This window comes from Equus przewalskii, chromosome 5 (genome assembly GCF_037783145.1).
Source record: "Equus przewalskii isolate Varuska chromosome 5, EquPr2, whole genome shotgun sequence".
Lineage (NCBI taxonomy): Eukaryota > Metazoa > Chordata > Mammalia > Perissodactyla > Equidae > Equus > Equus przewalskii.
In genome coordinates, this window is record NC_091835.1 from 44028219 (window position 1) to 44045361 (window position 17143).

Below are 17143 nucleotides of genomic sequence, written 5' to 3' on the forward strand. Positions count from 1 at the left end.
CCAAATAAGAGGCAAAAGAAGTGAGGACTCTGTATTATGAAATCATAAAGATAGAAATGGGTGTTTCTGAGCATGTAAAATATGAAAGGCAGAGCTGACATGAATGTGGACTCAGGCACAGAGAGAGAGCTGACATACTCTACCTGAAAAGGTATATTTAGGATCTATATAAAGAACTCTAGTATTACACAGCAGATTGTAAATATTCATTCGGCAAGTATTTGTCAAGAATCTGCTGGATGAGTTTCATAGCAGTTTCTGGTATTGCGTAATAAGCACTATGTATGTTAATGTTCTTTATTATGAAATCATCATCATCCTTATCATCATCATTGCTATTATTATTGGTCAGATGCAATTCTAGGAAGGACAAAGTCGCATAAGATCTGCCTTTCTCTTTACTCCCAAGTAGAGTGTATCCCCAGTGCCCTGCACAGTTCCTGGTACATGCTGGTTGCTCAAAACGTAAGAATGATTGAATAAATAAAGGAAGATTCGGGAAGGCCACCCCTAGCCTTTGACATCAACAACAAATTCTGCTCTGACAATTTCTGAAACAGCCTTGTGAATAATTCTAAGAAAGTGTCAGAAGCAGCCCTGGGACTTTGGGACTTTGATCTTCCTGAAGGACCTGAAGGAAAAGACTCTCTTGCTGGAAAAGGTTTCCTGAGGGCTAGACGGGAGGCTAAGCGGATGAATTACTAACGTCTGCAGAGAATTGTGGCCATAAGTGCTATATAAGCACCGGACATCATTAATATTACTACTCAAAAGACCTGAGCATCCCATTACGTCTTATGTAGTAACCTTAGCACAGCAGAATTTTCTAAGTGTTCCCTCTAAAATACCCTCTAATAAGGTTAACCATTGATTGGGTTGCCAGCTGGAGCACTGATAATGCTCTAGAGGCATGTCATACAGGGAGATTTGGTGCAGCCAGCACTTGCTCAAACTCTCATCAGGTCTTAGTTGAACTGTTACAACAGTCTCCTTACTGTCTACTGGCCTTAGACGGTCCCCGTCGGCCAATTCCTAACTATACTGGTCCATACTCCTAACTATATTGATCTTTCTAAACTGTGGTCTGTCTAATCATGTCACTTTTCTGCATTAAAACAGCTTATGATTTCTTTCTGCCTAAAAAATATCCAAATTCTTTAACAAGGCACAACTTGGAGTGGGGTATCGACCCTCTACTCTGAGCATCCTACCACTATCTAACCACCCCAAAGGACCATGGGGTCTCCTCCCACTTCTCCAGATGAGTTTTCTGACCTTTGTTCCCCTGATAAACTTCTGAGCATCTTTCAAGCATCACTTCCACCCTGAAACCTTCCCTCATACTCATCCATAGAAGCAGAATTGTTTTCTTCTCTACATGCCTATAGCACAGAATAATTCTCTTGTATTGACCAGGACCTTTGGCTGCAAATTTTGGAAATCCGGCTTAAACAGCTTAAGGCATAAACTGGGATTTATTCACACTTATGTCACCAAACTGTACATTGGCTGGGTCGTAGGATGACTGAGACCAGATCCTCAGCCCAAACCAGGGATTCTCCTTCAAGCAACTTCATGGGGTGGAAATTACAGACACTACTTCTCCAGCTTTGCATCCATATATACTTGAAACCAGAGCAGAAAGAGCTCCTTCCCGCTAATTCCAGTCATAAAATTTCAGAGCAAGCTCTCTGGTTGGCTGGCTTGGTCCACATATGCATCCTTTTAACTAGTTTCATGGACAGGAGACTGGGTAGTATGATTCACCCAGACTGAGCCAAGGTAACTCTTGCTCTGACCTAGAAGTGGGGCACCATAATTAGCATAAGTAGGAAAAAACAGTGCTTCAAAAGAAGAGGGTACACTCGAAGAAGAGATTCCAGACACATGTATCAACTGGACAGTTTTTCAAAGTTTGTATCTAATGACACTCAGGTTGTGTTATAATTGAACTTGAGTGTGCCTCTCTCACTAGAGCCTGAGCTTCTGGAGTTCAAGAACCCTGTCTTACTCACTTGCCTGTTGCCAATACCTAGCACGATGCCTGACGCCAAGTTGGCACTTCGCTAATGTTTGTTTGTTGCTGAATTAATAAATGGATAGTTCTCCAATGTTCTGTGAACAAAACATCCAGTGAACATGATTGCAGAATTCCGTAGTGTTTTGAAGTTAGTTAAATGGGTGTATATAGAACCCTATAGTTTAAAGGTCATTCAGTGATTCAAAACTAAAACACAGTAACTTTTGAAGTACAACTAATATTTATTGCGTTCACACTATTTTTTATAAAAGCCATTTAATCCTTACAAAGATCCATGAGTTTTAGGAATTACCCCTGTTTTATAAATTAAGAAGATGACGTTAAGAGATCCTTGGGCTTTCCCAAGCTCTCACAAATAATAGGCTGCAGAGAAGGTATAGAAACTCAGGCCCTCTGATTCCAAGTCTGTTGCTGTGTTCTTAAATTATTCAACCTCTTTGAGTAAAATAACACATTTCTGAAGATTGTTGTAAGGAATAAAAGAAAACACAAATATCACATGCCCAATGCAAAGGCTGGTCCAGATTAAGGCATCAATAGATAGCAGTTTCGTTATCCGTCAAGGATGGTAGAAGACTTCCTGGGACTTCTAACTGGCACATATATCTGTGGTCAGTTCTCATCCTTCAGAGACTCATCCTGCATTTTTCTCCTCTTTAGTCCTATTCACTCTATCTCCAGTAGCTTCTCCTCCACAGGACTGGCTCTAGAACAAGTCACAGGCTCCTGGGCTCCCCCTTCCTTGCTAAAGCCAAGCCACAGGCCGCTTTTCCTGCCTCAGGTAGCTTACCTCCAGTTCAGAAAAGAGAAATACTAAGAGGCATAAGGACATGTGGATCCTAGACCTTGTTCTGACATCAATTAACCATGAGACATTTGTGCAACTGTTCTCTCAAGTGTGAAATGAGAGTGTTGGACCAGAGAAATTTTTATATTAAACTTTATTATGCAAAGGAAATTTCAGTGAAAATGTTTTCAATGCAGAGTCAAGCAATACCATTACCAGTCTCAGAAAAAAAGTTTTAAATATTTTTCAATCCACCAAATAAATCAGCCTTGGCCTTGCCTAAGTTTATCAGACCCATTTCTGCTACTTTGAACTTTTCCTTCTTGCTCCACTCCTCAGCAGGCATCACATGCCTGCAGCATACATTCAGAATTTTTTCCTGAATATAGATTCCAGGAAAAGCTGGAGCAAAGAGGACACAGAAGAAAGAAATAGCATAGATGACATTTCTTTTAGGCTCACTGCCTAGATCTTACTTGGCCTGCTGCCTTCTTCTCGTTAGTCCCACTGACTGAATCTGATTAGCCCACCCTGATTTATTTTTGGCAACCTGGGATCACATGGGCCAATGCTTATTTTCATGGATGATACAATCATCCCCAAAGCTGTCGCTAGCATTTGGAAGATTAGTCCTTTTCCCTGGAAGATTTCACTGTCTATGAAGCATCATGACACATGCGTCATCTATTTCTTAAACACTTGACAAAATTGAGTCTATTTATATTTATTCCTCCTTTCATTATCATGAACACTTTCAGTTATTGGCTGTTAAAACAGAAAAAATTCTTAATAGTTATGAATTTGATGTTTGTAAACCTATTGTTTTTTGAGTTAGTGAATCTGTTTCTATAATCAATAATGAATAAAAGCCAGATTTCAATTCTTTTGGATATCCAATGCTTGGTTTAGTCTCACAGTGCCACTCAGACCACTGGCAATAAAGAATAGGTCACATTTTATGTATGGTTCCAGAAGTACAGAACTCAATATTAGAAACCTGCCCAGGTGTGTGAGGATGAGAGACAATGTGGATAGAGGGACATTTTAAAAGTCAATCCCTGCTGACTGTCCCTTATGACAGAAATCTGCCTAAAACCACTTAAATCACAAAGCACCTAGCATATGCCAATCATTAGTCCTAGAGCTGGAGATGCAGCTAGAAATAAGATAGAGTCCCTTCCCTTCAAGGACTTAGGGTCTGGTATGGTTAGAATATCATGGACACACTTAAGTCTACCAAATTTTAAGATAGAATTAAATTTCTGTTATTGACTAAATATTCTTTATAAGTACTAGGACCTGTAAAAACTAGATTTCTAAAAAAATTAAATAAGAAAAAATATTAATACATTTTTAAGTCTATATAGCCTCTTTTATAATACTGATAGGTATATGCTGAATGCTTGATTTGGCTGCTGACAATATGTGAGGTACCAAAATTAATAAGTAGATTAATTCTAAGAAGCAGTTGGATGCCCACATATAATTAATGCAATCAGCAATCCTTTCATTCATTTAACAAACACTTGTCAGTTGTATAGTGTATGTCAGACTCAGTATTAGGAAAATAAATCAAGAAGGAAAGACAAAGAGACATGTGGAATAATAGTGGAGCTCAGTTTGGGTACTTGTGCAGCTCAGGAGTTAAGAGTCCAAAGTATATGTCCAACCTTGGGCAAGTGACTTAATCTTTCTGAGCCTCAGTTTCCTCAGCTAAAAACTGAGATTGAAGATAATAATACTTATCTCATGAGGTCATTTTGAATATTAAATGAAATGATTATGTACATAGACTGCCTAGTTCAATACCTGGGTCCTTGTAAGTCTTGACAAGTTTCAGCAATTTTTCTGTCCCAATTTCATAGAAGAGAAATCTGAGGCTCAGAGCAGTGAAATAACTTTCCCAGGACACTGCATACCCAGAAGATAAATTAAAAACAAAACAGCAAGTGGTACAAAGTACATAAGTCTAGTCTGAGTCCAGAAGGACTGATTCTGCCTGTGGGGTGTGGGAAAAAAATCAGAGAGGAATATTTGAACCAACTACACAAATGATTTCTCAAATACTGTCCATAAACCTTGATCTGGAAACTTTGAACAAAGTTTTCAGTCTGCTAACTTTTAGACTCTTTTCAGTTTGCTGACTTTCCCATACATGCCTGCAGAACCTCAGTATGGTCTCTTCTTCAAAGAGCATCTTAGCTTCTCTTTTTAACGGCAGGCTAATGTTTAATGAGGAGGATTGTCACAGGTTTCTCAGTCGTGACTTTTTTTATTTGCAGCACTGACAGGTGAGAAGTGAGAGAGGAAATAACGGCCTTGAAACATTCTTCTAGAATTTTCCTAGGACCACCACAACATCACTCCCTCTAAAGTAAAATAGTATGCTTCTTCAAACCATACAACTTCTCTAACGTAACTGAAACCAAGGACTTCCAGGAAAGTTGAGAGCCGAGATGATTTTCATTCATTGATAATTTGCTCATTTCCATGATGTTTATTTTGTGTTTATTTAATGACACAATCCATGAACTTGAAGCAGCTTTTCAACAGAGAAAAATTCTCAAAGTAAAAGCCTGAGAAGATCATTAGTCATAATATTCTCTCATTCTGCTTTTCCTTGTATGCTAAAGTACCTGTGTAACTCTATTTTACAAAGTAATACTTACCACAAACATTAGTTTTGGAAGAATTGTCTCAGTATAATTTTATTGCTAATAATCTGAATTTGACCTCCATTTCCTTTTCTTTTCTTTTCTTAAACAGAATGCTACAACATTCCATGTAACTGTCCAAGATGATAACAGCATTGTTATCTCTTTAGAAGCTTCAGATGTCATGAGTCCATCATCTGTGTACGTTGTGAAGATAACCGGTGAATCAAAAAATTACTTCTTCGAATTTGAGGAATTCAACAGCACTTTGCCCCCTCCTATTACCTTTAAGGCCAATTATCATGGCCTTTATTACATAATCACTCTGGTAGTGGTAAATGGAAATGTGGTTACCAAGCCATCCAGATCGATCACTGTGTTAACAAGTAAGCATCATGTGTAATATTGTCCTCTGTGGTTCTTCTTTGAGTGTATTCCCAAGGGGCTCTCATTGAAAGAGAGTTAGTCCAGAATGACAAGATCAATTTCCTTGAAGTTAAGTGACATAGATTCAAAGTTCTGCCTTATATTAAGAATACAGTTTCTTGCCAAAGTTTGATAATGTTTTACTTTATTACCTTTTGTCAAGCAAAAATCTGTTTTGAACCCCAAAAAGTAAACCTTAATAAGGTAGAATATTGTAAGACTGACTGAGAATTTTAGATTCATGATTGGACCATGTAATTTTCTGCTCTGTAACTCAATAGTACGATTATAACTAAGTTATTTTTTTCCAGGACATGCATTCTCATATAAGCAATTTGGTTTTTGAGATGATGAATTTATAGTCATATTCAGCCTGCTCAAATTTAATTATACATTTTTAGCTGAGAGAGAAAAAAAGATATCATTATCAGTTGCTATTCCCCACCTCACCCTCAAAATAGCCTTGGCTTCCACTGCCCAAGAAAAATGCCAAGAAAAAAAGTCATTGGCATTTTAATCTTCAGTAGTCTATATCTTAAAGAGTTAATGCTGGTATTAGGAATTTTTTGGAGTGGTTTTAACTCCATGAGATCTTCACTTCACTCTCTGAGTTTAATATGTAATCTCAAAGTAAAATATGGCTCTACTATATATGTTGAGATATGGAAGAGAAACCATTACCTATAAGATGGCAGAGTTTATCACTAGAGCAATTTAGTGGCTCAGCGAAGTTCTTTTTGTTCATTGTTCTTCAGTGCAAATTTTCCAGGGGCTGCAATTTTTAAAATGCTGGTTATATGTTGTCATTTTGGCCACAATTAAAGAAAGGGACATAAAGATATTTTCTGTTGGGATAAAAGGAAACAGAAACACCAAAAAGCAAGAACTCAGAATCAAGCTAGAGGACATATTTTTGACATGTCTGTCAAAAATTAATTAAAAGTTTCCCTTGGCTAAGTCCCGGGATCAGTACTGAGTCCTAAAAATTAGGAATGGCACCAACTCAAGACCTTCAAGGTTCATAGATATAATGAACAAATCTAGGACCTAGCTGAATTAAAGGAAGAACTTGCCTGGTAAAACACTGTCTTAAACAAATTGCAGAAAAATGAGAATTGGGAGTTAATAGATCCAGGCAACAGATCTAGGTAGATACTGCTTATAATACAACTCCTTGAAAACAGAAGCTCTGTCTTACTCGCCTTCATAATTTCATAAGCACCTAGCATGAGCCTTACACTTAATAGATGGTCAATAAATATTAAATCAATTTAGCTGAGGAAGTAACAGAAGAAAGAGCCATGAAAAAAAGAATAAGACACAAAGCAAAATAAAACAGCAGTGCCTATTGCTGACCCAACATTCATTAGCATGCACTCAGCCATTTCAGATGACCAAGTGGGAGAAGTCAGCCCTTGAGCTAATGGTTCATAAAGAAATTTGTTAAGTAAGTAAATGCTAAAAGATTTCTGGAATATCTCCTTGATATTATTTTAGCATGTGCAATGAGTTCTATTCAAAATATTTTCTATTTTCCTTTGTGATTTCTTCTTCGACACATGGGCTTAGAAGTGTGCTGTTGAATGTCCAAAAATTTGGTGACTTTGCAGAGATCTTTTCATTGATTTCTAGGTAAATGCAGTTGTGATCAGGGAACATACTTTGTATGATTTCAATGGCTTGAAAATTGTGGTGTTCTGTGTCATGGCCCCAAATATGCTCCATCTTGATGTGTATTCTGTGAGCACTGGTTGGGTGAATTTTCAATAAATGTCAGTAGGTCAAGTTGGTTGTTCAGTTCTTCTCTACCCTTCTGATTTTCTGTCCATTGTTCTAACAGTGACAGAGAAGAGTGTGATAGTCTCCACCTCTCTCTGTGGATTTGTCTATTTCTCCTTTCCCTTCTTTTAGTTTATGCATTACGTATTTTGAAGCTCTATTGGTTTGTTGTTAGGTGCAAACACTTTTAGGATTACTATGTCTTCTTGATGAGCTATCCATTTTATCTGTATGCAATGACCCTCTTTATCGTAAGTAATATGCCTTGTGTTGAAGACTATTTTGCCTGATATCAATATAGACATCTTAGTTTTCTTTTGTTAGGTATTTTCATAGTCTACTTATTTCTTCCTTTTAATTTCAACCTCCTTATATCTTTATATGTAAACAGATTTCTTGTAGACAGCTTAGAGTTGGATCTTGCCTTTTGTCCAACCTAAAAGTCTCTATTTTTTAATTGGAGTGTTTGACCTAGCACTAGCCAATAAAAGGAGAAGGGTAACCACATACGTAATAGCAAATTTTCTGCTAGACACATTAAAAAACTTTCCGAAAAGTTGAAATTAATTTTTTCCCTTTTTTTCTTTTCTTTTCTTTTTTTTTGAGGAAGATTAGCCCTGAACTAACATCCCTGCCCATCTTCCTCTACTTTATATGTGGGACACCTGCCACCGCATGGCTTGAACGGCAGTGTATAGGTCCATGCCCAGGATTCAAACCAGTGAACCCCGGGCCGCTAAAGTGGAGTGTGCAAACTTAACTGCTACGACACTGGGCAGCCCCCAAAATAATTTTAATAATACAGTTTACCTCACCCATTCAAAATACTATTCAATTATCTTCAAAATATTATTTAAAATATTCACTCAAAATATTATTATTTCCATATATAGTCAATATAAAGTTTATACATTTTTCACTCAAACATAATTCATTAAAATTAAGTAAAATTAAAAATTCAGTTTCTCAGTTACACTAGCCCATAAGTGCTCAATAGCCATATGTGGCTAGTGGATACAAATTTAGACAGTGCAAGTTTAGATCATTTTTATTTAATATAATAATTTACATGTTGAATTTAATTTAAATGTACCACATTACTAGACTGTTCCTGTGGGGGGGTTGAGCTGTGTTTAAGGTACTAGTCACCTTTAGTTCATCACAGATTTCAAATTCTTCCAGTCAGCGGTAGGCCATCAGCAGTAGTAGAGGGTATTTCTGCATTCGAGTTCTACCCTCAGGTTTTAGCAGGCCCTGAACACCTGCACCACAGAAAGGTTCCATGATTTTGTCCCTCCCCTAGCAAAAGACTGCTATTGCTTTTTACTCAGTGCTAAGTTTTTGGTGGGGACACGGAAAGTTCTTGGTTCCGCTGGTCCAGCCTCAGGCTTAGGCAGACCCTGGGATCCTAAGTGGGGTATTCTCAGCATTCCTACCCCTCACTATACGCTGATGGCCAAAATTTCCCTTAAATCCGTGGAAGGTCTTGGGCTGGAAAGTTTCCTGCCTCTTCTCCAGTAGTAGCAGAACTCTACGTTGTATTAGCGCACAATCATGAGTCCAACAGAGTTTGTGCCCCTCTCACTGGAACAGAAATCCTTCGCTTCTACCTGTCCTTCAGAAGCTAGCAGCGGGCAGGGTTGGGGAATCCATCTTTGCCTCTGAGAACTGGGAGGGAAAGAATTTTCTACCCTTCTCCAACGCCTTAAGTCTTATGCTTCGTATTCAAGAAAGGTCCTGGGAATTGAGTAAGATTTCTTCCTGATGTCCTAGTGGCACCAATTATCACCTGCGTACCTGTACCCCTAAGGTTGGCTTCCCTCAATGATTCTCATGAGCACCTGATGGAGGCCCAGGAAAGGAGCTAGAGAGAGAGTGTAGACTCTACTTGTGTCTGGGATTCCCAATCGTTCTAAACCACCACTATCCTAGAATTTTGGATAATGGAAATGTTCTATATCTACACTATTCAATACAGTAGCCAACAATTTTTAATTTTAATTAATTTTGATTCATTCTAAGTTTAATTTAAATAGCCACAGATGGCTAATAAGCTACCTTATTAGACAAAGCAGCTCTAAACTGTCATTTAGAACACACTTAGCCCTTAGGAATCAGTAAAATCCTAGTTGCTTTCTTCTTTCTTGCTTTAATGGTGCTCCCCTCTTCCTGCTATGCTCTGCTAAAGGTGAAACAGTTAGTATCCTTTCTCTCCTCACAGGGAATTTAGTTGATTTTGTTGCCTTGCAATCTCACCTCTCTGATGGACTCAAGAAAAGTTATGATCTCATGGATTACTTGGTTTTTTCTTCTTGTTGCTGGGGATTAGGGAGTGACATTGACTTTCAGCTTTCTACATCTTAAGTGAAAGGGAAAATTTGCACTGATTTCTAAAGAGTAAAAATGAATAAATGGTGGTTGACTGTCTCTCACTTTCTATCCCGTTTTTAAAGACTCAGTTACATCATATCAGATTCTGAAAGTGATAATAGGTTTGGAATATAAAAACTGGGGATTCATGCACAAAAATTTCTGGGACATTAGGCATGAGGTGACATTAGGTGGCATTTGGGTTTCAGCTTCCTCCTTTAAAAAAGAAGGAATTAAAGTACACAATGACTAAGATTACTTTTGAGCTCTAAAATTACCATTATTTGTCAGTTGACGTATTTTTGTCCTCTTATTTTTCTAATGGGAAGCTTTTTTAAAAAGTTTAGAAAACATTTGTAGGATCTGCTCATAGAGTTGACACTTAGCTCTTGAGAATAAAAGGGTACATTGGTTGCAATCACTTATTGTGTGTTAGATCCTTGTCCTGATGAAATAAGCAGTGACAGAGAAATTGGCCCTAGGGCAGTCCTTTGATATTTCTCTATAGCTGTTCTGAGTCTGGTGCTCTCAGAGAAAGCTGAGGAAGTTGGCAAAGAATAAATTCAGCACAAATGAGTCATTTGGCCAGTTCAAAGAGTTTCACAACCCTTAGGTTCTGACATCTTGTTAATATTTAATTGATTGAGAATCCTTAGTATATCGCATACAATATAGAGAGAAGGAATAGTTTCTCAATAGATAAAATAATACATGAAAACAATTGCTTAGAAATTGGGGAAATGTTATTTATACACAGCTGTCTCCTAAGTTAGTAAAGGTCTAGAGATAGTGGCCATAAACATTTCAGAACACATACAGAGGCACTCTACAAATATAATGGCACAATTCTGAACTGCAAGAAGTTAAGTTGTCATTGATCTGTGGTTCCACAAAATAACAGGAAAGATGGCTAGAAAAGTCAGGAAGAACCTTGAATACTTTACAAAATAGTTTAGACCTTAATCTGTAAGTGATGAAGAATGATGACCAATCTTGTACAAAGAAATGACATAATATGATTTGATTGGGGAAATCTCCTTCTTGTAATAGAGTGAAAAAGCACAGGATCCTAAATCCTGCATTGGAATGGACAAATTATCAAACAGGTATTTTGAGTGGGGGCTTCAAAGCATTAACGTTAGAGCCAAAGAAATCTGGAAACTATAATGTAGCCTTTGGCAGATTATTACTTTCTCTAAATCTTGGTTTTCTAATATGTAATCTATCCCAGGTGTTGGCAAACATATTTTTGTAAAGGCCTAGGTAATAAATATTTTATGCTTTGTGAGCCATACAGTCCATGTTGCAATTATTCAACTGTGCTGTTTCAGCACAAAAGCAGCCAAAACACTATATAAGCAAACAAGCATGGCTGTGTTCTAATAAAGCTTTATTTAAAGACACCAAAATTTGGATTTCATGTAATTTTCATGTGTCATAAAATATTATTCTTCTGTTGATTTTTGTCAACCATTTAAAAATGTAAAAGCCATTCTTAGCTCATAAATCATACAAAAACATGTGGCAGGCCAGATTTGGTTTATAGGCCATAGTCTACTGAGTTGGTAGAGGGTACTATAAAATAATGTAAATTTTTTGCAATGAAAAATGTGTAAATAAACTCCTTACCAAAGTGTGTAATGCCTCATATAAGATCAGTAAATATATGCAGTGCCAATGGTGTTAAATAGAAAATTACTCAAGGGGTCAGGAACAAAGGAGAATCAAAACAGATTGGGTAGGGAAAAGCCAGTGAAGTGGAGGGGAATGGTTTAAGTCAGAGACTCTGATAAAAGTGAGAGCATCAGGAAGCCTGCAGATTAGAAGTTTTGAGCAGAAATAAATGAGAAAAATTAAGATGAGATTGGAGGCAGCGATAATAATTTAGAAAGCGGTTGAAACATTGCAGGAAAGAACTGATGAAGACGAACTAAGGTAGTGGGTGTGATGATAGCTACCCATCCTGGACCATCGATGGCTGCTGCTGCCAGCTCACCTCAGTGGTCTGCTTGGATATAGCTGAGCCACCAGGTGGGGTCTCAAGGCGACATCCAAACACGGGACAGGAGCGCTGGCCTGAGATCCAGCATAAGTCCCTTTTCTATACTCCTGCCATCAGATGAGAGGGCCTAATCCCAGGCTCCTCTCCCTCAAGAGGACTATGTCAGAAAAGACACATTCTTAGGTTGATCACATCAAAAGAAAAGGATACTGGTCACTGACTCAACAGCTTGCTCAAAACAGAGCAATCTCAGAAAGTAGCACCTCTCAACACTCAACAGTTACTAACAAGTACAGGGCTACTTCTACTTTCTTTCAACAGTATTTGCTTCACATTCGCTTTTGTTTCATCATCTTCTATCTGAGATAGTCACATCCGGAACTTTAAAAAACTTCCTATTTATGATCTGTCAAAAATGGTTCAAAAGTAATTAAGGAACATAAAATATCTTCAAGTTCAACATGAGTTTTCATTATGTGGGACACCTAATGAGGTAAAAAATGATTATATTAAATATCATTTTTAGATTTTTTATTAAAAGAAAAAATTGGAATTTAACATTAAGGTTTCTGGTAAAAATAATGCAGTAAATTCCTGCTTTGTCATATACTCTTTGCTGTTACCACAAAACAAAAAGAAGACTAGAAATGCATTGCTAAGCTGAAAAATATGACAGTTGTCTCTATTAGTCAGTAAGGAAAGAAAAACTGAAGTAGGGAAGTGGGCTGGAGTCACAGGGCCTCTGTGCTCCGGATCTGGAAAAAGATGGTAGCAAATCTGGACCCCAGGAGAGTAAGAAGTATTGAAATGCTCCACACTAGATAGGGCACAGAGCCATGCTCTCTGCTGGGAACAAAGATTCTTCCTGTTTGTAAAAAAGGTATATAAGGAGGCTTGGGGATACAGGGAACACACATTCAGCTTTAGTATCAAGGACCAGGCTTCATTACCCTGTGACTCAGGGAATGAATTTGTGATAGCCAATACATCATCTGCAATATCAAGAACCCCAAAATAATGTTATATGCCCTGGTTCTAGACTAGGGTTGTGGTGAACTGAAAGGAAACAATGGCCAAACTCCTCAATAGCAAGGAGTAAGCAAGAATTGGGGCAATGAGAAAACATAAAATTGGCTTAAGGCCTATATTTTAAAACACACAAAGAAATCCATGCTAAAAAAGATAGATATCAAAATAACAACTATAATATTTCAGATTATATTTTATATAACAATCTAACAAAAATTTACAGCATATTATGATGTTCAAAGTGATAAATGTAAAAATTACATCCATTAAAGAAGATCAAGAAATAATGAAACAAAAATTGACAGAAATAAAACAAAAACATATAGAATAAATATAAATAGATAAAAAAAATTTTAAATGAAAAATACAATCATTTAAATTAATTTAATACTTTGGTTAAGCTAGGCAAAATTAACTTAATTATTTAACTGATCTTAATAAAAATATTCAAAATAAATAAAATCTTCTGAACATAAAAGAAATAAAGTTAACTAATTGAAAAACTTCAGTAGACAGGGTAAATTCTATACTCATAACTGCTAAACAGAGTTAGTAAATTGAAAGATAATACTGTGCAATTGCCCCATAATTTAACACAGTGAGAGAATTCACAGGTGTGGAGGTGGGAGAGGCTCTAATTAAGGAGGTTAAGAGTTTGAGAAAAAGAGAATGGAGGGAATCATGGTCACAATATATGTAGAGATGACTATGAGAATTTCCAAGACTTGAAGAATGACATGAATCCGCAGAGTGACAAAGTACTCCAAGGACATAGTAGGGTAATTCAAAAATAAGAGCACAACTAGATATGTGAGGGTGAAACTGCAGATTATCAAGGATAAATAAGTGTAGAAGGTGCCAAAGAAAAAAATCGTGGTATCTACAATGGAATAGCTATTACATTGACAGAAGTGTTTACTCTTCCACAATAATTGGTGCAAGAAGATAATAGAGCAATATCTTCCAAGTACTGAGGGGAAATCTGTCTACCTAGAATTTTATACCTTGATAAGCTACATCAAGAGTAAAGAAATTTTCTAGTGTAAAAAGCCTAGATGAACTTGACATCCATACTCTAACTTAAATAATTATTAAATGTTGTGTTTCAGCACGAAGAAAGGTGGATCTAGAGGGAAGGCAAGGGACACAATTTTAAAAAGTGACAATGGAAATGTTGTATATGACAAAGTTTACAATACAAATTAGCACAGGAAAACGGAAAAGAATCCATGAAACAGGCAAAAGAACCAAATAATTCTAAGAAAAGGAGAGCTGAGTGACCCATAAACATATGAAAAGATAATCAACCTCCGTCAGGAACAGCCAATTAAAAGAGACAAAATTGCACACATCTCACAGTAGCAAAGGTTAAAAAGGCTGATACAATCAAGTGTTGGAAAAGAACATGGAGAAAGAGGAACTATCATATGCTGTTGCTAAATATGTAAATTGACATAAAGTTAGAACACATTTTGACAACATCTCATACAGTTGAGGATGTGCATACTCTATTATCCAGGATTTCCAACCTAAGGGAACATGTCCCAGAACTTTTATTGCAGAATTATTTGCAAAAGTGAATGATTGAAAACAACTCGCCAACAGCAAAAAAGGAAAACAGATAAATTGTACAGTTGGTAGAGTTATAAAATGGACACTAAAAGGAAATTTCTAGAGATAATTGCGTCAAGATGGATTAATCTCCAAAGTAATGTTAGGTGATAAAATTAAGCACAGAATGATACATATAATATGAAACCATTAGCATAATATTTTGAAACATGTGAAATAACATTCCATATGGCTGTTGGACACATACAAAGATAAAAGGAAAAAGTATACATGGGAAGATAAACGCCAATTTCAGAGTAATAATTTACCTCTGGCCAAGGCAGAAGGCAAACAAAACCTGGGTAAGTTATAGGGGAGTTTCAACTATATCTTGTAACACTTAATATTTTGAAAAATAAAAAGATCTGAGGACTTGGGGCTGGCCCGGTGGTGTAGCGATTAAGTTTGCTCACTCTGCTTTGTCGGCCCGGGGTTTTCAGGTTCAGATCCAGAGCGTGGACCTATGCACCGCTTATTAAGCCATGCTGTGGCAGGTGTCCCATGTAAAAAGTAGAGAAAGATGAGCATGGATGTTAGCTCAGGTCCAACCTTCCTCAAAAAAAACAAAAAAAAAAGAAAGTAAGTAAAAAAGACCTTAGGACAAAAAAGTAATACACAAAGATAATAAATGATTCACATTTTCTAACAACTCCTTTTCTCTGTCCAGTCCAGCCTGCTTCCTAAGACAAGAAAAGGGAGAGTAATGGGCATACTGACAGAGAAAGGAGTAATGAATTGGATCAAGATTTCACCTTGTCATCATTGAAAAACACATGAGTAGTAACAGCTCTGGTTTATGGCCTATCAGTTAATTTCTAAAAATAAAAATAATGAGAGAAGTAGCTGGAGGGATAGTAAAATATTTCTAGAGAGTGCATTTGAGTTCTATTGCAAACAATAATTCTTGGATTAAATATGCCTCAGTAATGTCTGGGCTTGGACTTTAGAATTTACAGCTAACCTGGGTCGCTTATGTTGAAGCTGAAGGAAATATAGGAAGCAAACATGTAAGCTGGCATTTAAAAAATTCTTTTAGTTTAAAATTTAAGCAGCTTGCAGCAGTCAAAAGAAATCACGAAACAAAATATCTGTGCTGTAATCCTCGCATATCTCTTGAATTTCAAATCTGACTGTGTCTTTGATGTGCAGACTTCAGGTCTCTGCGTGAAAGACTGAGTGGACCGCTAACTTCTCTTTTCAGTAGACAGAACCCTGGTGAGCATGGGAAACTGGACTGGGGCAGTGGAAGAATTACGCTCTGTAGCTGCTTTTTGCTATTACCTTTCATTTCGGTTCGTATAGATCCAGAGTCAATAGCTGGATCTGGTAGACTCTCTGGGTTAGTAATTAGACTGGGTTGAAAGGAAGACCTTAAAATGGTTCAAAACTTCTTTAGGATTAATCAAGGAGAAATACTCAGTCTTCAGGAGTTTGTTTACACGACAGTTAAGTGAGTTCACTCTCTAAACATTACCTTTAAGTAGGAAGACCGAGGATGGAGACAAAGGTAAAACAGAAACATTCTAACAGAGAATACAGCACACAGTCTACAGGGACGTGATCACAATTATGCAGCAACCTGAAGGCCTTCCTAACTTGTGCTAGAGGTTGGCTTGGTTTTTGAGAAAATTCCAGGAAAAAAATCAAAGCTTTAACATGTAGCTTCAATCCCTCCGGCATCTCTTCAATCAAAAGCAAAACTAGGTTAAGATCCTGAGGAGCAAAATGAAAGATATTTAGTTATAGATTGAGACAAAATAAGTATTCACTAATTATTTGTTGAATGAACTAAGTCAAATTTTGATTTCTTACATTATTTTTTTTTCTTTTATTTTGAGGAAGATTAGCTCTGAGCTAACTGCTGCCAATCCTCCTCCTTTTGCTGAGGAAGACTGGCCCTGAGCTAACATCCGTGCCCATCTTCCTCTACTTTATATGTGGGACACCTACCACAGCATGGCTTTTGCCCAAGTGGTGCCATGTCCGCACCCAGGATCCGAACCGGGGAACCCCGGGCTGCCGAGAAGCGGAACGTGCGAACCTAACCACTGCGTCACCCAGCTGGCCCCAGATTTCTTACATTATTAAAACTGAAATTTTAAAAGTGTGAAATTTAAACTGAGGATATTGCTTTCATTTAGACCATAGATGAGGTCCTAGAATCCTCTCAATTCTAAAACTTTGAATCAAAATAATTTTTTTCCTATAATACAATAATTGACTCCAAACCAAATATTTAAAAGATCTTTTTGAACAAAATTAATGCAAGTAAAACTTGTCCAATAGTCCCCTCAGAAGGATAGGAGAGCTCTGTCATTTCACAAGACTTTTGCTGGAGGGTGGAATATACAGGAAATGCAGATATATATCTATCGCAGTTTCTAAAAATGAGTATTTAAAGCATTTTGTGATGAATTAACAACTCAAGCAAAATAGAAATAAAC

The 17143-nt window shown here is 37.1% G+C and overlaps 1 protein-coding gene across 2 annotated transcripts in view; it reads left to right on the forward strand.

The window, feature by feature from the left end:
* The window catches only part of PTPRO (protein tyrosine phosphatase receptor type O), a 222172-nt gene that overhangs the window by 117465 nt on the left and 87564 nt on the right, over positions 1–17143 (forward strand). For both annotated transcript variants that reach the window (XM_008515607.2, XM_008515605.2), the window contains exon 2: positions 5595–5868. In XM_008515607.2, coding sequence (XP_008513829.2) covers positions 5595–5868 — 274 coding nt within the window. The remainder of the gene's footprint in view (positions 1–5594; positions 5869–17143) is intronic.